This window comes from Suricata suricatta, chromosome 4 (genome assembly GCF_006229205.1).
Source record: "Suricata suricatta isolate VVHF042 chromosome 4, meerkat_22Aug2017_6uvM2_HiC, whole genome shotgun sequence".
Taxonomy (NCBI): Eukaryota; Metazoa; Chordata; class Mammalia; order Carnivora; family Herpestidae; genus Suricata; species Suricata suricatta.
In genome coordinates, this window is record NC_043703.1 from 143,810,047 (window position 1) to 143,837,478 (window position 27,432).

Here is a 27,432-nt window from a genome sequence, read left to right on the forward strand (position 1 = left end):
GAACACTTGATATTAAGATGTGAATTCTCTACAAACTTATCTTCAGATTGAATGCAATTCCAAGCAGGACTTCTGCAGACATCTGACAAACTGATTCTAAAATTTCTATGGATATACTAAGCACCTAGAATAGCCAAAAAGGGTTTGAAAAAGTAAGTTGTAAAACTTACACTAACTAATTTAAAGACTTACTATAATAATCGAGGCAGTGTTACAGTCACATGCGGATAGACAGACATATCAGTGGAATACAATATGAAATCCAGAAATAGACTCACACTTAAAAGGTTAATGAACATATATGTGGTCAAAATTAAGTCAAAATAGATTACAGACCAAAATGTCAAAGGTAAAAATATAAAACTTCCAGGAGAAAATCTTCAAGATCTTCAGGTAGGAAAAAAATTTCTTAAACAAAAAGTCAAAAGCATAAACTATAAAAGAAAAAATTGTTAAACTGGACTTAATCAATATTAAAAACTCCTGTTCTTGGAAAGACATCATTAAGAAAATAAAAGGGGAAGCCACAGACTGTAAGAAAATATTGACAAAATAACAAACATCTTCTTCCTAGACTATATAAAGACCATCTATAACTCAACAACAAGCCTGACAATCCAATCAAAACGTTGAGCAAAAGATGTGAATATGTATTTCACAACAAAAGACATATGGATAGCCAATAAGCACAAAAAAATGCAAATTAAAGCCACAATGTACACATTGACCTGAAGGGATATAACTAAAAATAAGAACAATACCAAATGTGGGCAAAAATACAGAATAACTAGACTGCTCTTAAATTGCGAACAGGAACAGTACAACCACTTTGGAAAACAGTTTAGCAATGACTTTTGAACAAACAAGTAGCTCACAATGCAACACCACCACTCCGAGGTATGCATCCAAGAAAATCAAGACATTCCTCCACAAAAGACAAACAACAATGTGACAGCAGCTGGATTCATAACAGTCAAAACCTGGAAACTCAAATGCCCTTCAATAGATGAATGAATACAAAAAACTGTGGCACTTGTATGGATTCAATGCAATAAGAGGCAGCAATAAAAGAAACAAAGCATTGATACAAGGAAAAATATGAATGAATCTCCAGACATTATGCTGATGAAAGAAGCCATATACCAAAAACTACATAGTATATGATTCCATTTCTATGAAATTTTAAAACAGGAACAACTGGATTATGGTTTCAGAGAGAAGGCTCAGGGATTGTGAGGATGGTGGTAGAGGAGACAGATGTGCAGAACGGGGAAATGTTCTTTATCTTGGGGGGATGGAAATGTTCTGCATCTTGACTATGGTTTAGTTACTCGAGTGTTTATAATTGACATAATGTATTGAACTGTACGTACATTTTATTATATGTAAATTATACCTCAAGAAAGTTAATATTTTAAAAAGGAATATACATTTCCACCTCAGAGTTACCACGTGATTAAACGAGATCATGTGTATAAATAAGCCACAAAATAAGTGCTCTACAAAACAAATGCTCAGTAAGTCATTTTAGCAATTCTATCAGCTATTTTAATAAACTATAACCAGAAATTTTTCTAACATTCCATGAATTCCAAGAAAATAAGATGTTCTGAAAGACCAGGACAAAGGAATCCTCAAAATCTAAGGGAGAGATAATGTCTACTCCACAAAATTAGCACTTCTTACTTGCCTTTCATGAGCATTTTTTAGAACATTCACTACATCAAAGGTGACCTGCCTCCCTAATTAGCCTCTAAAAATACCCTGAATGCTAGATAATAATAATCTTTAAGTAAATGAATCTTTTAAGAAGACAAAAATAAAAGTAAAATGAACTATGCTACCACGGAAGATTATAATGCCCCTCAGCATGATGCAAAATACTAAGTCCCTGGACAGAGTGTCCGACTTCTTACTTAGCTCAACTGTTACAAGTCAGAGTGAAAATGGTTGACGCCTCCCCTCCCTGCAGGTGACCTTGGAGGCAAGAAGAGAGCTGGCCCAGGAAATTCACAGACAGTGCACCCAGCAGAGTGGCTGATCTGTGAGTGCGTGTGAAGAACCAAATACGCCACAAAAATCGTCAGGATACTTTATTACTTCCTTGGTCCATTCTACTAAAGCCAAACGCTGTGACCAAAAGTTGAAACTGGAAAGGTGGGGTATTTGAGAAGTTCAATGAGCAAATGGGTTGTGTAGACTTTTGACTTGGATTGTTTGTCAGCTGAGCTCCAATGAGGGGGTACAGAGAAGCAGGAATGGCAGGCTGTGACAGTCTTGAATGCCAGGCTGAGGGATTCGGTCACTAAAATACTGAAGGGGAGAAGGACAGGGTTAGCACAGAAAGATCACTTGGTTAACACTTTCCAAACCGATTACTTCTTTTTGACAGTGTAAGAAAGAGGGGCATCTGGGTGGCTCAGTGGGTTAAGCATCCAACTCGGTTTCGGCTCAGGGCATGATCTCACAGTTCGTGGGTTCGAGCCCTGAGGCAGGCCCTGTGCTGTGCCAAGCTTGACACAGCACAGAGCCTCCTTGGGATTCTCTCTCTCCCTCTCTCTGTCCCTCCCCAGCTCACACACTCTGTCTCGCATGCATATGCGGACGCTCAAGATAAATAAATAAACTTTAAAAAAAAATGTAAGAAAGAAATCACACTGCCATCCCAACAAAAGGGCCAACAGCTACAGCCACCGCAGCCAGCTTATGGACCTACTGGTAAAAATTCAAAACATAAGGTATAGCAGCAAACTGAACAAAGCACAAAGTTCTTACAGATACGATTAAATCAACAGGACCTAAATCTCTTATTCAGCAGGTGCAACATTCACCTCAACACCACTGGGACCTTCAGGTGCTACGTCTCTGGTGTTTCGTTTGTTTGACAGCCATCAGTGTCAGGGCCCGAGTGTCTCTAAACAGTGCTGCCCGAGAAAGATCATACAGGATGAAGCGCAGGAAAGAAAGAGCATTCTGAGCTCACAGCACAGCTGGCTACAAAGCAGTGTGCATTAGACCCGAGCTGCAAGAAGCGCTGTGTAAATGCTCGCACCCGCAAGCCGCTTAAAGAGATGGAGTCAAAAATAAACTTGAGTTTCAAGATCCAGTAAAGTAGAAGTTCTGGAACACTATTTGCAATGCGTCTGCAAGAATCTTTGTATATGTTTCACCACTGTTTAATAAAACATTCCATCGCAAAAGCAGTCCTAAGGTTGGTTTCATTTTATTGCAATCATTCCCCCAAAAACTATAAATTTAAATTCAGTGATGTCGTATCAAAGCCTTGGAAATGAATGGCCATTTAACAATGTTCCTCTGAGGACATGGGAAAGAATGGAGTATCCAAATCACAATCTTTTTTCTTTCCTCTCATTTTTTCCTTTGAAAATAAGGATCTTCCTCTGGGAAAGTCTTTCCACTCAAAACCTTTGGAGGTAATTTTTTGGCATGACTTTTTCACTCTGCTGCAAATGGCTTTGAAATGTTCATCATTCCTCTCAAATGATAAACAACTGCATTGCTCTGATTGTTAAAGACAAAAGGAAAACATCTATAGTTTCATCTGGAACTCTTTAGAAAGAATTCCTATACGAATTCCTGTAATTGATGCCTCTCTGGGAACCTGCCCAGCTCATGCTTACCTTGTGCTAAAACCGGCCGCTGGTAACCATTACCCAGAACTCTTGGCCGAACCACTGGATCAAGAGTGGGCACTCAGTCCAAGCTGCCAATCAGACTCTCTCTCCCAGGACTTTAGACTCAAAGACCATAGGCTACCTCTGGTGGCCCTGATCTGAGTCACCACATTGGGGCCTCAGCCCTTTCCACTCAGTGTCAGGAGAAACAGAGAAGTCTTGGGAAAAAGAGTAAAGTGAATAAAGTGACAACAGAGTATGTGGCAGGAGAGACAAACAAGGACAGATGCCGACTGCCTCTACGGTGTCTACTTCCTGCTCGTCCCAGGTTCTGTCCCCTCTGAGGCCTGGGCTCTGCTTCCTGCCCTTGGGCACCATGGAATTCATTTAATCTCTCATAAAGACAAACACATGCTTTATGTTTCCTTCAATGGGTTTCTTATAACCAAACAGTCTCTGATGAAGAAAAAGTTGTTAGTATGAAAAATACAAATTTTAAACAAAAGATAATTTCAAATTTGAAACCAATGCTAGCAAACAGTTTGCTTTACTGGCCACAGACTTGCTCAATATACTTAAGATGTTTCAGTAATCTCTTTATATAGTTACATAAGTGGGGCCATTCAAAGAACTTGTAAAAGTGAGAATACTTCAAAGTTTGCTCACTTCTTCATCAAACCTCACCCTGGCCATATCCAAAGAATGAACACAGTTAATGCATTCCGCTAACATCTATTAAATGAGCCCCTCTAAATGCCAGGCAATAAGCTAGGGAATGGAAATAAAATAGCAAAAACAGCCTCCCTCCCTGCCCTATTTATTGGGTCCACAAAACACACACACAGTAATTTCTTCACGAGTGTTAAACAGAGTGACTAGGGCCGCTATATTTACAAATATGTGTTTATATGAAGCTCATATGACTTTGTTCTCACTGGTGGATTTTCACTCAGTTTAGTGGTATCATCCTAGACCTTAACCTGTATTTTATTTAAATCAGTTTTGATCACTGAAGATTTCACTTTTCTTTTTTTTGTTTGTTTTTTTTAATGTTTTTTTTTTTTTAATTAATTTTTGAGAGACAGAAAGAGACAGTGCGAGCAGTGGAGGGTCAGAGAGAGGGAGATACAGAATCTGAAGCAGGCTCCAGGCTCTGAGCTAGCTGTCAGCACAGAGCCCGACGTGGGGCTCGAATCCACAAACTTGAGATCATGACCTGAGCTGAAGTTGGACGCTTAACCGCCTGAGCCACCCAGGCACTCCAAGATTTCACTTTTCCAATCCTGTCCAAGTAAGTGCCAGTTGTCTCTTCTACAATCGTGAAATTCAAGGACTTCTCTTTAATTCAGACATGTTTTGATACCTTGCATAAGAATCTTACACAAACTGGCAAGTCTTTCCCTGCCCAACAGTTGTCTCTTCACATTAAAAGAGCTGAAGAAACAAGAATACCACTGCTAATGTACCGTAATCTTCTGGTCTTTTTTATTTCAATGATTTAATTCTGAATGTGGGTAATTCTATTGGAATCAATTCACGAATTCATGGGAGAAACATGTCCTCTCCCTTGTCTTTCATTCTCATTATCATTAACTGAAGTTTCCTTTGTTCACAGAGGAAACATTTCTAGAATAACTGTTTCCTAATACACAAAATACTCTGAAATATAAACTTGAGTTACATGCTTTTTTCATTAATCTACTTTGAGGGCAAAGTGAAATATATAAAGACAAAATTGATACGGACTCCAAATCTACAGAGTATGCTATTATCCTCCCTTGCCTCTGAATTGTTAAGAGCACTGCTCCAATTTAAAAATTCCTTGTTTAATCAACAACTTCTAAAGACTGAGTTTCTGTTGGCAAAAGACAGATACAAGGGACAGAATGCCACATTCTTTATAACACGATACTTCAACCAATAAAAACCTGAACAGTAAGCTTCATTCATGCACGTGTGCATTTACTTCCTTCCTTCAGCAAATATTGAGCTGAGTACCTTTACCAGCTGGGGCCTGGAGATTTCATGTAATAAGCAAAACAGTGTCCATCTCTAACTTCACTGAGCTTAAAGTTACAAAAAAAAAAAATTACTATAAGCTCCAAATACCTCAATTCAGCCTTGGTTAAAATTATAGTTGAAGCCACCTACCACAAGTTTTCAATAGGATTTAATGAGAAAACTTTAGATAAAGTTGTTTACAAAATGGCTTTGAGATTGCAAAGCCCTGGGTTAGCCACTACCCTGTGCTTAGAAAGATAAAGGTATAAGTTAAAAATATATATATTTAATAGTTACCATAGAATATAATTTAAATCTATACTTATTTGTCTCTTGTTGCCACGAAATTAAGTTTCATTCTGGGTCTGTTTCCTAAACAAAGCAAAGAGCTTTTCTGTTTGCAATGACAGTTATTTTCCAAGGACTGTTAAATTACGTAACTCTTCAATGGCGTATATTTGTTTTAGAAATCTACATTTGTTAAAATGTTGGCTGCACAGAATAAGAGTTAATTAGGTAAAGATGAACACTGTGTTAGTTGCAGGAGGTAGAACTCAGTCACAGGTCTTATGACAACTAACCACTGTGACCTTACTGATCTTGGATATAATATATTTGAAATTATAAAAATTGATGGAGTAAAAACATATGTAGAAAGCGTTTGGCTTTGCCAGGTTTTTTAAAAGTAAAATGAAGGAGTTAAAAAAAAAAGAAAGAAAGAAAAGAAAAAGGAGTCTAACATTAATTTTAAAGCAATGCAAAATCTTAATGTTCTCCAAGAGGGAAAAAGACTCTTTGTAAATTCATGATTTGCTTCGAATGATTTATTCTTTTACAATAAATTTGGTTGAAACAGTAAATTATCTATTTCCATCAACTTCAAAGCATACACAGAATTAACCTACACTAATTATCAAGGTTAATAAAATATCTAAGTGTTCTATATTACCACTACTATCAACATATCATGTCTCAACAAATTCCTCTCAGAAATATTTATATAAAAAAACTAAAAACAATTAATTTTAAAATATTGTAATTTTAAAGTAAGTACAGTCACAAATACTTTTTTTCATTTTTTATATGTATTTATTTAAATTCAAGTTAGTTAGCATACACTGTAGTATTGATTTCAGAAGTAGAACCCAATGGTTCATCACTTACATACAACACCCAGTGCTCATCCCACCAGGTGCCCTCCTTAATGCCCATCCCCTCCAGTGACCCTCAGTTTGCTTCCTGTATTTTAGAGTCTCTTATGGTTTGCCTCCCTCTCTGTTTTTATCTTATTTTTCCTTCCCTTCCTCTATGTTCATCTGTTTTGTAGAAAGACACTCTAAATAACTATCACCTAAATATCATACAAACTAAGGAAAGTAAAATAACCTCGCTATGTAATCACTGACATGAACAAATTTATGTGGGTAGATTCACAAAACACGAGTCCAGTAAAGATGGTTCTGCTGATCATCACTTAAGTTTTAACTATCTCAAAGGGTTTGTTTTGATTTTCTTTGTGTAAAGTTTTCCATTTTTATACTGTCAGAGAACAGTGACTTATGCTTCATAATTTATGTAGTTGATTTATTTTTGACAATTCTATCACATTTTCAACAGCTATCAAAAAAACGATTTCCATCTGGAAATTTTAAAAGGTTTATAGTTTGGCTTCCATGCTGAAGCACTGCAGTACCTCAAAGTGTGCCACTTTTCAAGTTTAACAGATACTTTTTTTAAAGCAAGGGATTCTAACATTAGCTTAATCATAAGACCAACATCCTTCAGAAAGCCTTCCTAAATAATGTCAAGAATTTGAGAAGAAAAAAAAAACTCATTCTTCAAATTCAATGAACTTTTATAAATATAGTTCATAATCAACTGTCTTTCCTTTTTATTTGGCTGTGGGCTGTTTTAGCCTAGAACTTTGACTCATCTTAATGTGGAAGAACCTCAATATACAAAGTTTGTTTTTTATTCAATTATTACAGAGCATTCTATGGTTTAAATCAAGTCCCTAGTATATAATGATTATATAGAGCCAGTAGTTTAAGAGGACATAATTAACTTATATGGGGTATTCCAGTCCAATACCCTAATCATCAATATTATAAGAGATTTCCTGGAAAAATCTTATAGTAATGAAAGGGTATAGATTGGGGCACTTGGGTGGCTCAGTTGGTTAAGTGTCCGACTTCATCTCAGGTCATGATCTCACGGTTCATGAGTTCAAGCCCCACGTCAAGCTCTGTGCTGATAGCTCAGAGCCTGGAGCCTGCTTCAGATTCTGTGTCTCCCTCTCTCTCTGCCCCTCCCCCGCTCGCACTGTGTCTCTTTCTCTCTCTCAAAAATAAACATTTAAAAAAATCTTTTTAATTTAAAAAAAGAATGGATATAGATTAGTAAATGCTTTCTAATATAAACTCATACAGCTAATCAGATCTTTGTGAAGTTCCTTTATTTTTGCCTCAAGACTGTGGACTAACCACACACATTTATTTCTTCTCCCTTCTAAGACGCACCCTTCTATTAAACAATAAAGAAACATAGAAAATAAGAATTCAAAATAACATTAAGTGAAGAGGAAGGGAAGAGAATAGCACTCAGTAGACAAACAGTTTCCACAAATTCCTAGAAGGCAGAATGCGGAGGGAAGAGTAGCAGCTGACGAGAGAGGGCCGGGCAAGTCCTGGCTGCAGTGATGTGAGTAAGAGGCTCCTGGGGAGGAGGAAGCCCTCTGTCCCGGTGGGCCCATAAAAACCTGTAGTCATCCATGGTGAGGAGAGGGAAAAATGAAAACTGGGGCTAAGAATGGGGAAATTAACTCCAAGCTCCATGAGAAAGTCTATGATACCCACCCCCCAAAATCGGTATGGTGGCCAGATGTGTATGCCCCCCTTAAAAATATAAGAGATTTTCTAAAGAAAGAGGGTGATCTGGGGGAGAGCCAGAACAGCTGAATCCATAATAGGACACACAGGACTGCCTCCCACTGGCAGGTGTCCACCATTGACCCACCACTCAGTAAGCTCGGTTCACCCACAAAGAAGTCCTAATCAAGTTCATTGTCTGTCATAAATACAGACAACTGAAACCCATCTTTTATTTAAGGAAAGACTCCAGAATAGTAAAGAGGGAGAAAGATGATAAATAAACAAAAATACAATCCCTGGGGGAAATTAAAATAACTAAGAAAACTTTTTTAAAAATCCACATTCTTTGCAAGCTTTCAAGATACCGTAGTCATAAAATAAGAACAAAATGTTGTAAAAGAGGAACAGAGAGCAAAAGCAAGAAAGAGCTCTTCGAAATTAAGATACCTAATTATGACTATGGTAAATAAACATGATCAGCAGGGCCACAGGAAAGGAAGGAGAGTGGAGAGAGGAGTGGAGTCTAAGCAAGGTATCTGTGTTCCAGCAATCATGTTTTAATTCTTCAAAACTAGAATTTTTAATACACAGACTACAATACAAGGTCAAATCCAAGAGAAAGACACAAGCAAATCCCATAGTGATCACTGTACAGGAGCATTCAAGCCATTTATAAACAAAGCACAGAAGACAACTCTAGGTTTAGAACAAATCATAAGTTATTCTGACAACACAGAAGGAAAAGAATACAATACTTGGGCAGTGAAAGAAGAGGCCTAGAGGGAAGGGCGGGAGCTAATACCTCCATCTCAAGGAGTGGGAGCCAAGACACTCTCTGTGGTCAAGGGGAAAATAAATAAATGTATTTACCAAGTAGTTGTCACAAGCGCACAGAGACAGTGCCAACTGCATGCCAGGCACTTACTACGAATGTTTTAGGGGCTGTTCCTTCAACTGTACCATACAGCGCTTACAGTGGTCCTTAAAACAGAAATGGAAAATGTTCAAGCTCCAGGGTACCCAAAACGGGAACCACTAGTGGTGATATAACTGGACCGAAGAGGAAGAAAAGACTCAGAGTTCAGTGAAGATAGGCCAATGCTTCATGTATCAGAGCAGAGAGTCAAAGGATAATAATATCTAAAATTGGTAAGTCAAAAACAGAGGCATAAACATTATTTAGATTTATGGAGACCATCCCAGAAGAAGTCCATACTGAAACAATCAGAGAAAAAAAAAATGTAAGTGGGTCCCTTGGGAAACAAGAGTGGGCTTGGGAAGAAACCTAACAGAGGACTGCAGCTTTCATGTGTAAAAAATTCTGAACTTTTTTACATTTTTAACAATGTAATTGATCTAGTTTAATCGTTTCTTTTAAATTTAGTTAATAATTTTTTCAAAAACCATTTGGGATGTCCCACGACCTCAGGCAGATGAAATTCTTATGTATTTTAGTGGTTTCCAGAGAATGATCTAATTATAATGCCAGGTTAACAAGTCAGCATGTCCTACATTTTTCACCTAATGTTGCATTTGTGATGCTACAGAATATTAAGATGTAGCCCCTGCGGGCCTGTAATTTAAAAAGAGTCCACCGGGCACTATTTACTCATCTTCTGATCTTTAACATTTATGTTCCTTATTCCTCTGGTGAAGACAAAAAAGACTTCAATCCCCTGTTCGCCACAAGAACAGGCTCAAGAGAGAAAATTCCTGATGAGACGGGGACTAGCCCGCCAAAGCCGCCATCATCTCCACGCTGCACTAGAGCATCAGCACTGGTAATAACCGCAGAGAAGTAATAGGAGCGCCTGGGTGGCTCAGTCAGTTAAAGCGTCTGACTTCGGCTCAGGTCATGATCTCACAGTTCGTGGGTTCAAGCCCCACGTCGGGCTCTGTGCTGACAGCTAGCCCAAGAGCCTGGAGCCTGTCTTTGGATTCTGTATCTCCCTCTCTCTCTGACCCTCCCCTGCTCATGCTGTCTCTCTCTGTCTCTCAAAAGTAAATAAAAAATTTAAAAAAAAAAAATAACAGCAGAGAAGGGCTGATACAGTGTAGGTAGATGTTGTAGACAGTGGACTAAATGCAACGAAAGGTCTTGCCTACTCTTCATCAAGGTCACGGATCAGTGGTCGAAGAGCTCCAGCCAGGCCCCACACACATTTGGTTTGACCTGCTTTATGTTGCCCCATGCTATGTTTCTAATTTTTGAAAAAGTAGTTGGGATCCTAAAATGAAAGAATTTATATAAATCAGATTTCCTCTCCACAGAGACAGTCCCCTCAAGATAGGGTAGGTGTGCCCCCATTTGCCACACCTAGCCCGCTCCTCTCATTTGTTACTACTCTGCCAGTGGTAGCCACTGCATTTCCAACCCTTGCTGGACGAAGGTTGGACCTGTTGACAATCCTAACCTGTGCCAAGAGTCTCGGAGGCACGACTCTTATGCTCAGGGGGCAAGCAGGAGTACATCAGCAACACTAGGTTCTTGGCAGCAACAGTTCCAGAAGGGAGTTAGCAGCCATTCCTCCCTAATAGTCAGGTACTTTAAAGCAGTGGACTCTATTTATTGGGGAATTACATAAGATCTGTCAATGGAGGAAAAAAGAATACAAGAATTACTGCACAGGCCTAAAAATTAAGAATTTCGGTGTATGCCTATTTGACCGCAGATAATTCCCTGCCCACTGCCTTACTTTGAATGGAACTCAGATTAAAAGACAAATTTTCAAAAAGTGGTAAATCCTAGGGGCACCTGGGTGGTTCAGTCGGTTAAGCATTCGACTTCAGCTCAGGTCATGATCTCACAGCTTGTGAGTTCGAGTCCCAGGTCAGGCTCTGTGCTAACAGCTCAGAGCCTAGAGCCTGCTTTGGATTCTGTGTCTTCCTCTCTCTGTCCCTCCCCTGCTCACACTCTGTCTCTCAAAAATAAATAATAAACATTAAAAAAAATTTTTTTAATGGTAAATCCTAGTGATAATGCCTAACAGCCAGAAATAAAAACTGAACCACAAAGTCTGATAACTAGCACTGTAATATACATTTTCAATAAAATAGTCATCATTTACTTACATTTTAATGTCTCTCCAGCATACGGTATGTGCAGTTTAAATCGGTCACAGTTAGGTCCAGGAGTCAATGAGGTGCAGCTTTAAAAAAAAAAAGAAAGAGAAGAAAAGATTTTTTAAAAAGCCCACATGTTTATGATATTTAATAAAGTAAATCAAAAAGTGATCCTTATAGGTAAAAAGTTAACAAACTGGCTTATAAATCAAAATAAAAGCCCTCGATGGTCCTGGAAGCCAAGAGAGTAAGACCTGCCCTAAAACAAATGATCCATTTATCTCACAATAGAACTTATATGCTGCCTTTCTTTTTCTTAATTGTTTTTTTTTTTTTAACATTTATTTATTTTTGAGTGACAGAGAGAGACAGACATGAGCAGGGGAGGGACAGAGAAAGAGGGAGATGCAGAATCCGAAGCAGGCTCCAGGCTCTAAGCTGTCAACACAGAGTCCGATGCAGGGCTCGAACCCACAAACTTTGAGATCATGACCTGAGCCAAAGTCGGACGCTTAACTGACTAAGTCACCCAGGCGTCCCAGAATTTATATGTCTTCTAACAAGAAACACCAACATAGCTCCTGCTACTTCTCTCAAGTGAGTGTAGCTGGACTTTCAAAGTAAGTGTATCATCCAAAACAGGTCTGTAATCTTTGCTGCCAAGAATTGTAAAAGAAGAGTAGTTTTATGGACAGATTTTAAACACAGATCTTAGCTTTCACTCAGTACTAGAAAGAGTCCACTTCTGGCCTTTTCTCCTGACACCAGGTCATTTCCTCTTTCTCTCCGAAGGTCAGCTGTTTCCTCTGGATCTGGCAGCCCCTTCTCTTCCATCTACAGCGGGGCACAAGGCACTGCCCTCGGTTCCAGATAAAATGCAAATTTAAAAGGGGTGAATTGGTCACTCAGGTGTTTGGTTTCTTTTCAGTCTATTACTTCACAAAGTTAAACAATGTTCTTTGTTCTTTAAACAAATTTACAAGATATCGTTCATGATCTCACAAATCAACTTCAATGGCATAACGGCCACACTGGCTTCATTAATATCACTACAATGTCAACTGAGGAAATTATATGTCTTTATTTAGTTTTAAAAATTGAAGTTTATCAATTATAAAGTAAAGCAAAATATGCTAAGTTCCTTTCATAATTCCAAAACTGACTATGAAGCATCTCTGAAAAGAGTATTTTAAGGGATGGAAGCATTGTTGGAATAAATGTCCCACTTCCCTTGATGGCCACTTTGAAGGCAACAGTCATTTGAAAATAAATTTGAGAAATGTGGACTCTAAAAAAAACGTACTCAGATCTCATATTAGATTTACCATAACTTTTCCCCAAAATGTAAAAAGAGAAAACACCCAGACAGAAAGCTTAAGTCAGATGTATTTAATCATAAATCACTAGGTTGACGTTTTCCTCTTATCTTTAGGAGACAACAAAAAAACACCAGTTTATAAACTAAACAACCACAGCTACACTAATGACTGCAAAGTAAACCAATTTTAATTTTTTATAGGTTTTAAGAACACATTTTCCTTTACTGTTCAATATAAAAAAACACTCTTCAAGGCATATCTAATGAAAGTATTTCCCTTATAACATATCTTTTCTAGCAGTTATTTGAAAACACTTATAAAAACACATAAAGGATTATAAAACATAATCTAATGACAGAAACGGCCCTGCAAACAACCCTAAGAACCTCTCTTGCATCTATTCCATGAACAATGCTTTAAAATTATCTTTTAATAAAAAATGAAATAAAATAAACACCATTCACAATCATGAAGATCAAATTATCTACCTATCTTATATAGCTTAGCAACTGAAGTTATTAATAGCACAGGAAATCCTGAGGATTAATCTGATTCTAGTTTGTTTGAATAACTAGTCTTTTTCAATGTGAAATTAGTTTCTCAATTGTTACATTCACTGTGGGGCCACATTTTTGTATTATTTCCTTTATACTTTAACTCGGGCTAAGGCAGTGCTTTGTGCTCCGTCCCTCCTCCTTCCTCCCTTCCTACGTGAACAGCTTGGCTCCAATCACCCTAGGGTGTTAAAAAGTACATTTCTCCATCTGAGTGATTCACTCACTGATTTTTTTTTTAATTTTTTTTTTTACTTAGATAAGATTTACTGAGCATTGTTCTATGTGTTAGGAATACAGGGTGGACAAGACAGACAAGATCGATGGTCCCAAGGAACTTAAATTCTGGCAAAAGAAAAAGAAGTGATAAACAAGAGAGGAAGACATAAAGATGGCTCAAAATTGCTAAATGTTATGAAGGAAATAAAGTAGTGTTGCAGCGAAATGGGCTACATTACACTGGAAGACTGGAGAAGACCTTAGAGGAAGTGAAACCCGAAACCTGCAGAACACCACGGGGCCACCGAGGCGGCAGCAAGGCGAGTTCTGGGGCAGAGCACTCCAGGCGGGGAAGCAGCTGGTGCAAAGGCGTGAAGGCAGGGACGAGCTGCATATATCTGGGGGAAGGAATCTTGGTCTGTCTGGGCGATGCAGTAGAGCAGAGTGGATGAGGGAAAGAACAGCAAAAGATTAGGACGGGGGTAAGCAAGGGACAGATCGCAAGGAGCCTTGTAGGTGGTGGCAATTAATTCAGGTTTTATTCCAAGCTCAAAGGAGGGTTTTAAGAAGAGTAATATTATCTGATTCTATGCTTTTTAAGAGATCACACTGACTACTTTATGGAAAAAGAGTCTGTAAAGAAGTCAAACAGAAACCACCAGGAGACCACTGCAATAAAGAAAGATGATGGACACTTGGGACTAGGGGTGGCGTGGTCCTAACAGGAGGCATGGACTTGACTAGTCCACTCGTCGGAGAAGAGCCAAGATGGCAGAACAGCATGGAAGTCTTTTTTTGTCTCGCGTACATGAAATACAGCCAGAAGAACACTAAACCATCCTGCCACCTAGAAAACTGACTAGGGACGACCAGAAGAAGAGCAGGTTTAGGAAGAAGGGGAATCAAGAGTGCACAGTGTGAGACAACAGGCAAATCGTATATGGAGACACAGCCTGAGTAACGGAGGAGCCAGCCAATCCACAAGAGCCATAAAACATCATGGAAAAGCCAGAAGAAAAATTTGCCAAAACTCTCTTTAGAGTGCTATATATTGTCAGAAAGATCACTTGCTTGGAGTGGGGATGAGGGCAGGGGCCAAACTCCCCAAAGAGGATTCCCAAGTTAAAATGGCTAATCTCCAATTAACTGCCAGGTTTCTATTTTGCTGAGAGGAATATTCAAATTTGGGGCCAAGAACTTAACCATTCAAGTCAATAGGGGAAAGACTAAGTTGCCATCAGCAGGCCTCTCTCTCCTTAACGGTGCTCAGCTTCTCCCATGAAAGGTTGAGCAAATTATTTAAAATAATAATTGTGCTCTGTCTTCCATGTTACCTATCAGAAGGAGAGTCACCAAATGTGGCAGGATTGGAGTCATTTTTACAGCTTTCTTTGATAACGTTCCTGCATTGTTTTGATTTTTGTGATGAACATGAACTACTTTATAATTCTATAAATATTTAAAGTTAGGTACATCCTTTTTATATTTGAAAAACTGCAGGGTAGGGGTGTCTGGGTGGCTCAGTTGGTTGAGCGACCAACTTCGGCTCAGGTCATGATCTCACTGCTCATGGGTTCAAGCCCCACATCAGGCTCTGTGCTGACAGCTCAGAGCCCGGAGCCTGCTTCGGATTCTGTGTCTCCCTCTCTCTCTGCCCCTCTTCCACTCACGCTCTCTCTCTCTCTCTCTCAAAAATGAATAAACATTTAAAAATTAAAAAAAAAAAAGAAGAAAGAAAAACTGCAGGGTAATCTATTGATGAACACTTTTCAAGTAAAAATATGTATAAAAGTCTTTAATAACATCACAAAACTTCACACTGCTAATATTTGTTATCCCTCACAGTTTCTGTGTCAGGTTTTGGGAATGGCCTGGTTAGGCAGCTCTGGTACAGGGTCTCCCAGGATGTTGCAGCCAGATATCAGTAACAGATAACAAATACAGTGGAGAAGTTCATTCATCGAGCAAATCATTTTTTTAGGAATATGAAAAAGCTACTAAAGGCTGCTGGCTTCATTAAAACTCTAGTTTTATAACGGCAACTCGTCCAAACAGTTAGAGCTGGGGCTCAAAAACCACAATTCCAGGGGCGCCTGTGTGGTGCAGTCGGCTGAGTGACCTACTCTTGACTTGGGCTCAGGTCATGATCTCACGGTTCTGTGGGTTCAAGTCCCACATCAGGCCCCATGCTGACAGCCGGCTTAGGATTCTCTCCCTGTCCTCACCCCCCCCCCCACTGTGCTCACTCATTCTCTCTCTCTCCCTTTCTCTCTCAAAATAAATAAACGTTAAAAAAAAGCAGTATTCCAAATTGAGTATCTTTTGATAATAACTTTAAATGAATTAAAAACTGTTGACAACAAAATGTAATTTCAAATTTGTCCCTCAACTATATTTTCTAAGTGCTTACCATTTGTCAGGCACTGTGCTAAGTGCACAGAACACAGCAGCAATGAGAACAACAAACAAAAAATCTTGGCATTTTATTGAAAAGAAAAGTTTTAAGATGAAGAGCTATGCTCTAAAAAGATATCTTTTACTAAATTCTAACCACCTCAATATGCTGGGAATGCACTACTTCAAAGTTTAACACCTAAGAGAACAAGAGGAGTTAAACGACCACGTTCTGCAGACTATGCATGTGGGAACTTCCAAGCGGGAATTCCTGACAGCATCGGAACAGGCAGAACAGCGCCTTATTACAGACCGTAGAGCCAGCTAGCCACACCTACAGTAAAATGCTAAGCCTAACAACCCCCATATGTTCTCATCCCTGCCACCTCTTCGCTTACATCTCATCACATGACTCCCACAGTTATGATTTATCTATTTTCCAAAGGTGGTTTGTCTTTCCAACCAGGTGATAAGATTCCTGGTGCTAAAACTGTTCTATACTTTTTTTTTAAATGTCCTAGTATAACATCTAGCACGGTACTAAGCATCAGCACTGATGACATTTTCGTATATACTTATCATCATAAGCTAAACTCCGCAACTATCATTTTACAGATGATGACAGGGAAGGCCAAGGGTCTCACAGTCACTCAGTGAGCGCACTGGGACGGGAAAGCACTCCCAGAGCACTCTGGCCACAGGCATCCTTCAATCACCTGTAAATCTCCAGCATCCAGCACTGGGTCCAGGATGTGGATACTCCAACAACTACATATGGCGATAAAGGTTTCCTGAATGAATGCATAAACTGACTCCTAGTCTTGTGCTGTTTTCATGACAAAAAACAGCGATTTAACTGGAATTAAGATACTCTTATCCTCACCTCTAAGATAAAAGTGTTATTATTTGTAAGAGGTTCTCCTTTTGAATAGCTGTACATGTGACCTAGAATTTATATAAGTCATTTCCTAAAATTACTATTTTCACAATAAATAAAAACAAGAACTATCATTTGCTGAGCATTTGCTATGTCCCAGGTACTATTCTAAATTCTTTAATTAGATTGAACTATTTAAACCCACAGCAACCTTCAGAAATAGATGCAATTATTACCTCCACTTTACAGATGAGGAAACTGAGGCACAGGGAAGATGGCTACCTTGTTAGTTAGGGACAGAGACTGGATCCAAACCCAGAATGTCTGGCTCTGGGGCCCATTTCCTTAAATACCACTCCAAATCACCTCTCAATATTTAAAGGGGAAACCATCAGAATTAGTAAAAAGTGTGAAATATAAATCTGTCAATAAATGCCATTTTATTAAGTGCCTAAAATAATAAAAAGTAAAGGCTAACAAACTGTTGCCAAAAACAGTGTTCTACCCTACCAGCTTTCGTGAAAAGAAAGTGATTTAGCAGTAATAAGTAATACATGTAAATCAGTGATGCAAAGGAGGGAACAGGACCTAATTTGATTTTAAGAGGCTCTACAATGGTAACACTCTTGACTTATCTGGCAAACTCTTTAAAAAAACAGTGAAAGTAAATTTGGATTTGAATCCTTTTTAAGTTATTACTTGCTCCTAGCCCCTGAGATATGACTCAAATTATTAAGGTATCACTATAAACAGGAAAAGTTGGCAATTTCCCTATAGTTTATATGATTTTAGTGATAGCCAAAAATGGATTAACAAAGTTATACAAAGATATTCTACAACCTTGATGATATTAGCATTTTTAAGATAATGCAAAATGTAAGTAAAATATATGCTTTGCGATATAATACTAAATCTATTATTTGATCTGCTTTGGGTGGCGGAGAATGATTTAAACCATTTCTACTCTACAAGCATCTGAAAAGAACAAAGTAGAAGTGTCCAGGGTTCCTTCCCTGAGTCTGCGTCAGTTTCCTCAAAACTATTAATTTACCATTTGGCACGTTCTCCTACACAGCTTCCTGTTTTCTTGATAATGACGTTTGTGCTTAACCAACAATATTCAACATCAGCTGAGAAGGAAGTCTTCGGCTTTGGCAACCTAAAATCACAGGTGACTGTGAAACAAAATAGGCTCAAAGACCAATAACCGCTTGGTAAACAACTCTCAAGTCACAAGGTAGAGTGAATTCTTGTTAGCTCATATTCACCACCTCTTCATTATACAGAATTTATTTTCCCTGAATTAACTCTATCATCAATGATTCCACTCAGACCAAAGCAATTTCAAAATTATCATGGCTTATAGACTGAAAGGCAGCAGCGTAGAAGCTAGAAGACTGCCACAAGCTATGTGAACACCTACTAAGTAATCTATAAAATAGGCATTTTTATCCACAAAGGTATCTGACCTTCTGATTCACAGACTTTTACACCCTCAGCCTTAAAAGGGAATTATGGCCCATCTAGTTGACTACATCAAAACCCAGTAGGTCAAGTTGAGGCCTTTCTACAAGGAGACTCATGAATTAAAACTGGTAAAAGAAGGCAATAAAGTTGCACTGAGATAGACTTTTTACAACATTCAGAAGAACGCCACCACTTGCTTGATGACATATGATGTTCTCAACACACCACGTATATATCCTCCACATCTCTAAAGCCCGAAATCTATTTCTAGGTCCTACTAGAAAGTGATGGGTCCAGTTCTTAGCAGAGGATTCCAAAATGCCACCACCAAAATATATGACTCAGCTCAGAATGCTTTAAAAATTATAAAATTAAAATATTCAAAAAAACATGTATTTGCCAGTTCATCCGTTGCTATTCCCAGTTTATATGCTGTATCTCCATTTATAAATGATAGACTTCAACTCTAAAGGAGGGAATATTTTTCAATGTTAGTAGGTGTTCCTATAACAAAAATGTGGTTTAAATTGCAATATGATTCCAATAGGAATGATAGGCTCACACACTATTTTCAACAGTGAACTAGGTGGGGGAAAATTTTTAATATTTTGAGATGATGCTTCACTCATTAATGTTCAACCTTTCTTCTTCTCTAATAGGTGCTTTTAATTCAGTCTGTTAACAGAATAAAAGAGAAAATTAATAGGATTATCTAAATTAGTGCTGGATAAGTATTTGATAAAGTAAACATCCATTCATGATTTTAAAAACTCTTTGTAAATAAGGATAAAAAAGAGACTTCCTTAATACGATAAAGGCCATCTATTAAAAAAATACAACAATATCACATTTAATAACAAAAGGTTACACTGTTCCCTTTGAGACAGAGAATGATATGACACCCACTCCGACCACTTTAATTCAATATTGTGCCAGCAGTCCTATCAAGCACAGAGTAGCATGGGGAGATTGGGGTATATATATTGGAAAGGAAGAAATAAAACTATATTTACATGAAATATACATGTAAGTTTGCATACAGAAAAATTTTTAAACCTTTATAGGCACTGGAAATATGTGAGCTTAGCGAAGTTGCTAAACAAAAAACATACACAAAAATCAACTGTAGACTGTATACGTACATCTATACACCATCAACAACCAGTTAAAAAATAAAAACTTATAGAAAGATGCCATCAAAATAACGTCAAACTATCAAATATGTAGAAATAAAGATCACAAAAGATGTGCAAGATCTTTATGTAGAAAACTATTAGGAGAAAATAAAACAATAAACGAATACAGACATGTTCACAAATTAAAGATTACATAATGAAAAGATGTCAGTTCTCCATTATTGATCTGGAACCTGAAAGGTAGATTTTAAAATGTAAAAAGAATGCCAAGAACCAAGAATAGACCATATTCTCTTGAAGAAGAAAAACTTGATAGGATTATACACAGTAGCCAAAAACTGGTAATAACCCAGTGCCAATAGAGACTGACAAATGGATAAACAAAATGTGACATATGTGTATAATGGGATATTATTCAATAGCCTTAAACAGGAAAGACATTCTGATACACGCTACGACATGGACAAACCCTGAAGATATTCCGCTAAGTGAAAGAAGCCGCTCACAAAAGGACAAATACTATACAATTCCATCCATATGAGGTGCCTGGAGTTATCAAATTCAAAGAGACAGAAAGTGGAATGGTAGTTGCCAAGGGCTGAAAGGAGGGTGGAAACAGACAGTATTTAAGGGGTACAGAGTTTCAATTCTGTAAGAGGAAAAGTTCTGGAGATGGATGGCTTTGGGTACACAACAATGTGAATGTACTTAATGCTATGAACTGTACACTTAAAAATGGCTAAAATTATGCAAACTGGTACAGCCACTCTGGAAAACACTATGGAGGTCCCTCAAAAAATTAAAAATAGACTGCCCTATGACCCAGCAATTGCACTACTAGGTATTTATCCAAGGGATACAGGTGTGCTGTTTTAAAGGGGCACATGCACCCCAATGTTTATCGCAGCACTATCGACAATAGCCAAAGTATGGAAAGAGCCCAAATGTCCATCAACAGATGAATGGACAAAGAAGATGTGTATTTGTATATATCTACAATGGAGTATTACTCGGCAATCAAAGAGAATGGAATCTTGCCATTTGCAACTACGTGGATTGAAGAGGGTATTATGCTAAGCGAAGTAAGTCAGTCAGAGAAAGACAAATATCATATGACTTCACTCATATGAGGGCTTTAAGATACAAAACAGATGAACATAAAGGAAGGAAAGCAAAAATAATATGAAAACAGGGAGGGGGGACAAAACGTAAGAGATTCTTAAATATGGAGAACAAAGAGAGGGTTACTGGAGGGGTTGTGGCAGGGGGTAGGCTAAATGGGTTAGGGGCATTAAGGAATCTACTCCTGAAATCATTGTTGCACTATATGCTAACTAACTTGGATGTAAATTAAAAAATAAATTACATTAAAAAATAACAAATAGAAAATAGCTAAAATTATAAATTTTATGTATATTTTACCACAATAAGGAAAAAACTTAATAAGAGAAATTGCTCTACTGGATATCAAAAAGTATTCTAAATCTTACTAATTAAAATATTAATATTGATACAAAGATAGACAAAGAATAGAGTTGACAGACAGATTCTCTCACATCTGGACACTTAACTTACGACAGAGGCATCTCTGCATGGCAGTAAGGAAAGAAAATTGTTTTCAACAGGGGTGCTGAGTCAACTGGATATACTTATGGGAAAAATATGAAACCTGAGCCCTACCTCATACCATTAACAACATCAAGTCCAAGTAAACTGAAGCTCTGGCTAGGAAACGCACAAGAAAAATATTTTAGAAGATAATGGGTAAGGGTTAATTGGGTAAAATAGAATATCTTCAAGAACTTGGTGAACAAGGATGCCTGGGTGGCTCAGTCGGTTAAGTGTCTGACTCTGGCTCACGTTGTGATCTCATGGTTCATGAGTTCAAGCCCCGCATCAGGCTCTGTGCTGATGGCTGAGAGCTTGGACCCCACTTCAGATTTTGTCTCCCTCTCTCTCTGCCCTTCCCCAGCTCACACTCTGTCTCTCCCTCTCAAAAAATAAACATTTTTTTAAAAAAAGAACTTGGTGGACAAAAATTCCAAAAAGTACTACTATGAAAGAAAAATTGGGTAATCTAATACTAGATTTTCTGTTCAACAATAACAAAAAAGCCATTAAAGAGTGAAAGGACAGGGGCACCTTGGTGGCTCAGTCAGCCGAGCTTCTGGATTTGGCTCAGGTGGTATTCTCGTGGTTCATGGTTCAAGTCCCGCATCGGGCTCTGCGCTGACAAGAGAGCTTGGACCCTGTCTTCGGATTCTGTGTCTCCCTCTCTCTCTGACCCTCCCCTGCTCACGCTGTCTGTCTGTCTGTCTGTCTCTCTCTCTCTCTCTCTCTCAAAAACAAAACATTAAAAAAAAAGAGTGAAAGGACAAACCACAGGGTGAAACAAGATATTTACAACATATAAAATTGATATTAAAATATATAAAGAAGTCCTATAAATTGGTAAGAAAAAGACATGTTAGTAGACCTGAAGGAATACTTCATAAAAAGGGATCCAAATGGTCAATAAACATGAAAAGGTGCTTAACCTAATTAATCACTAGAGAAATGCAAGTTAAATCTATGATGAGGCACCACAACACCATCTGAGTGGTTAAAATCAGACCGACACTACCAAGTGTGATTAAAAACTGGTCTTATGACATTGTGTATACAGCCAATGTTGTATTTCTTTCATTAGTATTCATATAGTTTTGCAAATTTCTTTTTCAGGCATGACAGGGCAAAATACCTATTATATGTAGTAAGAATTACTTTTATAATATTGCTTATTTATCTTATCTCATTCTTTTTAATACATATCTTATTATGTTTTATAACTTATAAATATATTTTATGATTAAATTAAGTATACATGTATTGAGGGTTCATAATTAATTTGAGGCGCATAATTGAAAAAAGTTTACCGACCACTGCTGTGCGAGTTCAGAAAGGAGTCTCTACTCTTAAGAACCTCCAACTATAAATCAGAAGACAAAAATCAAACCCATGAAAGTCAAATAAGCACAATTTAAATAACAGCTCCAGACAACAATAGATACAAGTCACAAAGCAATTAGCATGATTAATTGCCAAATTAGTGGTTAAAGAAAAAGAGCACAATAGAAGTTGCCAGAGCAGAGAAACCACTTTTAGCCAGGGTAATCACGGAAGGTTCACTGGAATACAGCTGGCCTCTGAGAACGAGTTAGATCTGGTAGGTAGGGGAATGAAAATGTTGACCTACAATAGTCTCCAAATGGGGACCAAACCAAGGAAGACAGACACTCAGCTAGACTGAAAGCTCTGTAATGAAACAGAGTACATTAAACCTTGGCTCGCTCAGTGCCCCACAGCCCACCCGCGGGCACACAGCAGCCCCACAGCCCACCCGCGGGCACACAGCAGCCCCACAGCCCACCCGCGGGCACACAGCAGCCCCACAGCCCACCTGCTGGCACACAGCAGCCCTGATAACTGCCCTAGAAGCAGTACAGATGAACAAGTGGAACTGCAGATGACAAGCACACTCCAAGGTCATGTCAAAGTCAAAACAAATTACATAAATATCCTGGACTGATTCCTATTCCGACGGTCAGAATGTTGCGAATTCTTACTTTTTTTTTTTTAGAGAGAGAGAGAAAGAGAGCACACATGCACAAAAGTGAGGGGCACAAGGAGAGAGGTAGAGAGAGAAAAATCTTAAGCAGGCTCCACACTCGGCACAGAGTCCAACACAGGGCTCGATCCCATGACCGTGGGATTATGACCTAAGCCAAAATCAAGAGTCAGAAGCTCAACCAACAGCTACCCAAGCACCCTGGTAATTCCTTCATTAATAAATAGTATAAGAAATTTCTAGGAACAAGGCCAACTTACATACATTTCTATACATTTGATGTGCAACATAATTTTATAAAAGGTAATTTTTATACTAAACACTGAATTTGTTCAGTAAAAATGTTCCTGTAAACTTTTTAGGTCACCATTTTCATTCCTTGACCCAAAACATGTCCTAAATGGATGTATTCCCAATTCTTTGAATTCTGGGGGTTTTATATTTTATACCATTTCTATTTTATGTATCTAAATCCCAAACTCAAATTCCTCGTCCTTGCAGGGAAGGACTGGAAAGTATGTTGGCACGTAGCTCAGATTCTCAAGGGAGTAAACCCACAGAGCTGTGATCTTTCCCCTACTGGCTTTCATGTTACTCACTGCATTTATGTTTGTAGCTCCACAATGCCTCATACTAAAAGCTCAGTATACGCTTTTCTTTTTTTCTTTTTTTTTTCTTTTTTTAATGTTTACTTTTGAGAGAGAGAGACAGAGCAGAAGCAGGAGAGGGGCAGAGAGAGAGGGAGACACAGAATTCACAGCAGGCTCCGGGCTCTGAACTGTCAGCACAGAGCTCAACGGGGACTGGAACACACGGACCACGAGATCCTGACCTGAGTCAAAGTCAGACGCGTAATGGACAGAGCCACCTAGGTGCCCGTCAGTATATGCTTTTCTTATGAAAAATATGTCTGAGTGAATATAAACAGTACCCAAGACACAGCATACAGAAAAGAATAGATAGAAAACTGGCAGAGGTGGGGGAAAGAATAGGGAGAAGAAATAAAAAAAGGTAGAAGGATGAGCTGTTGTGGAAACAGGAGAAGGTGGAGGTAAAAATGGGAAAGAGAGAGAATGGAGGAGTGGAAAAGAAGGTAAGAAGGAAATGAATAGATTCTCTTTCCTGTTAGTGAAAGGTACTTTCTAATGATGGAAGAAACATTTTTTAAAACCTCAAGTTTTTCTTCTTAAGTGATTATGAAAAGACATCTGCTACATGAGCAGATCTGGAACTATAAGATAATAGGATAAATAAATGTATCCATATATTTTTGGGTTTTCAGCGGTCTGGGGGGATGTTTTTCTTAGATTGCTGCTTGAGATACTACTGTTGCACACTGTGAATTTTCCAGCCTTGTGCAAGTTAAATAACATGGCTCTTCTTTAGCTTCCTCATCCATAAAATGGAGGTAACAGCCCCACTTCATGGAGTTGTTACAAGGCTCCAGTGACTTCGTACCCCTCAGGTACTTAGAACAGTGCCTAGCACATAGTTAGTACTTACTACTAGGATTATTCAAAAGCACAAATTGCAAAGTCAAAAATATGGAGGAGAGTCCATCCCAAATACTATGCTCATGAAACCCTTAATTCACTTGGGCAATAATTTTCAATATTAAAACAAAAAACAACAAAAAGAAAGACTTCCAATTGACCCCCTCCCCACACTACTATGCCTTCTTCATTCCACAGACAAAAATTCTCAGAGGTAGTCCGACCAACAAAAGATGGGGTCTGGCAGTAAAATGATTTTCCTAGGTTCTGAAGCAAATCTAATGGAGCCCATAATGCTCCTCCTGTTACAGAGCAGGAGGCCCCCAGGAGGACAAAGAAGAGGATCACGAGGGGTTATCTAAGTGTGAGACAGAGCAAGAAAGCCTGCGAGCAGGTCAGCGTTTTGCGGCCGTGAGCCGGCATGAGGCTTACTGTTCTTTAAAACAATGCTCTCGATTTAATTTGTTCTCAGGATCCTCCACAAAATATGTAGAGTTCTAGATTTTTTTTTTTTTTTGCATGTAATGGGAAATGTTCTTTATTCTTTTTTTCCCCAGAAATGTATGCATTAGCCTGCTATCTGCTTTTCGGATTACTAACATTTCTCCAAGTAAACCATATGGAGTCTCTCCTTTTTTATTTATTCTTTTTTTTTCCCCCACTTCATTGAGTTCTCGGTGTTACACTTTAAGAAGGACAGAGACTTACTGGAGCTCACCGAGAAGCCAGCAGGGCTGTTGAAAGGACACAAATTACATGGTTATAAGCAAAGACTCCACGTTAGCCTGGGGAAGAGAAAGTTAACACCCCACGGCAGCCATCTTCATTTACCTGAAGTGCTATCACAAGAGGGATGGATTCAGCTCGTTCTAGATCACACCGCGAGGCAGAAGGGACACAAAAAGGTTTCAGCCAATATAGGAAAGCCCTTTCTAACAGTATCAAGTGGCCCAACAAATGGCCTTGGGCTTCAGGGGACTTCCCTGGCACAAGATACTAAGGAGCAGCCTCAACAGTCACTTGTCAGGGATGCCTAGAAGGGGCTCATTTCACACATGGTGCTCATTAGAGTTCAATGCCTCTAATCCTGAAATTCTGTACTTCTCAGCTAGATTAAGACCGTATTATATTATAACATGATTTCTAAAGCCAACACCAGTTCTTTTTTAAGTTTTTAAAAAGAAATGAGTTCTACCCATGAACTACATAAAACCAACTTGAAAGGGCAAAAACAACATAATAAAAGTTGACTTAATGTGCCTAGCACAGTCACTAAATCTTCATCAGTTACAATTACAGGAAAACTGCAATGCCACCCAGGTCACTGACCTGATAGAAGATGTTCACCAACGTAGAAATATAAATCTGTATACAGCTCTAATAAGCAAATAGCAAAACAATGTTTGAGCTTTAAAACGCGCATGAATAGGAGCTCCTGGATGGATCAGTCAGTTAAGCATCGGACTTTGGCTCAGGTCATAATCTCGCGGCTCGTGGGTTTGAACCCTGCATCAGGGTCTGTGCTGACAGCTCAGAGCCTGGAGCCTTCTTCTGGTTCTGTGTCTCACCTTCTCTTTGCCCCTCCCCTGCTCACACCTGAGTGCTCTCTCTCTCAAAAAAAAGTATCTCTATCGAAAATAAATATTTTAAAAAATTTAATGTGCATGAATAAAGGCAGAAAGCCTACCCAGACTGTACTGTTAACATTCTCTCCTTTCTCAAGTCAAGCTTCTTTGGTATACAGGCAGATGACACAAACAAAGCAATGATGCTCTCTGTTTTTACTGACCCAACTAACTGAAAAGTTTAGTAATCCTGAGAGAAGTCTTCATTCTTACAACCAACTACCGTATTTGTTCTACCATGTCTGTTTATTTTTTTTTTGCAGATAAAAAGTAAAGTGTTTTATTTCATTTCTTATATTGTATCTAACATTGACATAAAGGGAAAACATTATCAAAGAAGATTGCTATGACCAGTACTACTTAATATTTCTCTTCAATTTCCTACTAATACAAAATGAATCTAACTAAAATACGAAGTAAAGTATAATTAGTAGGAGTCAAGTGATTTTGTTTGTTTGTTTGTTTTTCTGAGGAGGAGGGGCAAAGAGTGAGGGAGAAAGAGAGAATCCTACCAGGCTCCACACTGTCAGCTCCAAGCCTGATCCAGGAACCATGAGATCATGATCTGAGCTGAAATTAAGGATCAGAGGCTTAACTGACTGAGCAACCCAGGCGCCCCACGGTTTTTATTTGAAAGACGAAATATATTACATAGTGAGTTCAGTGTACTTATTTAAAAAATATTTTACTGATAAAATAATTCAGTAAAATCATTAGAAATATATAAAATAAACTTATATTACTTATTTTAATAATAATTTTAAAGATAAATTATAATTTTTCATAAGTTAAAGATAATGAAAGTTATTCTTTTTTTTTCCAACTTCTGTTTCATGTAATTAGACTTATACAGAAATTAGAAGGTTAAGTAACAACTAGTTAATCACCTAATTTCACAGCTATCTGAAGTGGCAATCGTTATATAGCAGCTTATCTATGATACATTCAAGATAAATGATACAATGTATTACTTGTTCATAGGCTACAACACAGCCTGCTTAATACCTTTCCTTAAATTTCACCTCTATACTACAATATGCTTGAGGTCCATGCAAAAAAGTAGCTACCTTTTATGTAGGAAATGGATGATTAAGTCTTTGGTGTTGTAAAAGCAACTTCATTTAAACATAACCACCCCCACCACCAAAAAAAGAAGAGGGGAAAAAAAAAGT

The 27,432-nt window shown here is 38.3% G+C and overlaps 1 protein-coding gene across 8 annotated transcripts in view; it reads right to left on the minus strand.

The window, feature by feature from the left end:
* Positions 1–27,432, minus strand: part of BABAM2 (BRISC and BRCA1 A complex member 2) — a 396,153-nt gene that overhangs the window by 343,556 nt on the left and 25,165 nt on the right. For 4 of the 8 annotated variants that reach the window (XM_029938033.1, XM_029938032.1, XM_029938037.1 and 1 more), the window contains exons 3-4: positions 17,984–18,091; positions 11,579–11,655 (exon numbers count right to left, since the gene is read on the minus strand). In XM_029938033.1, coding sequence (XP_029793893.1) covers positions 11,579–11,655; positions 17,984–18,091 — 185 coding nt within the window. Of the gene's footprint in view, positions 1–11,578; positions 11,656–12,298; positions 12,363–17,983; positions 18,092–27,432 lie in introns of those variants that run through there. The other 4 variants (XM_029938035.1, XM_029938034.1, XM_029938039.1 and 1 more) reach the window with 2 other exon arrangements.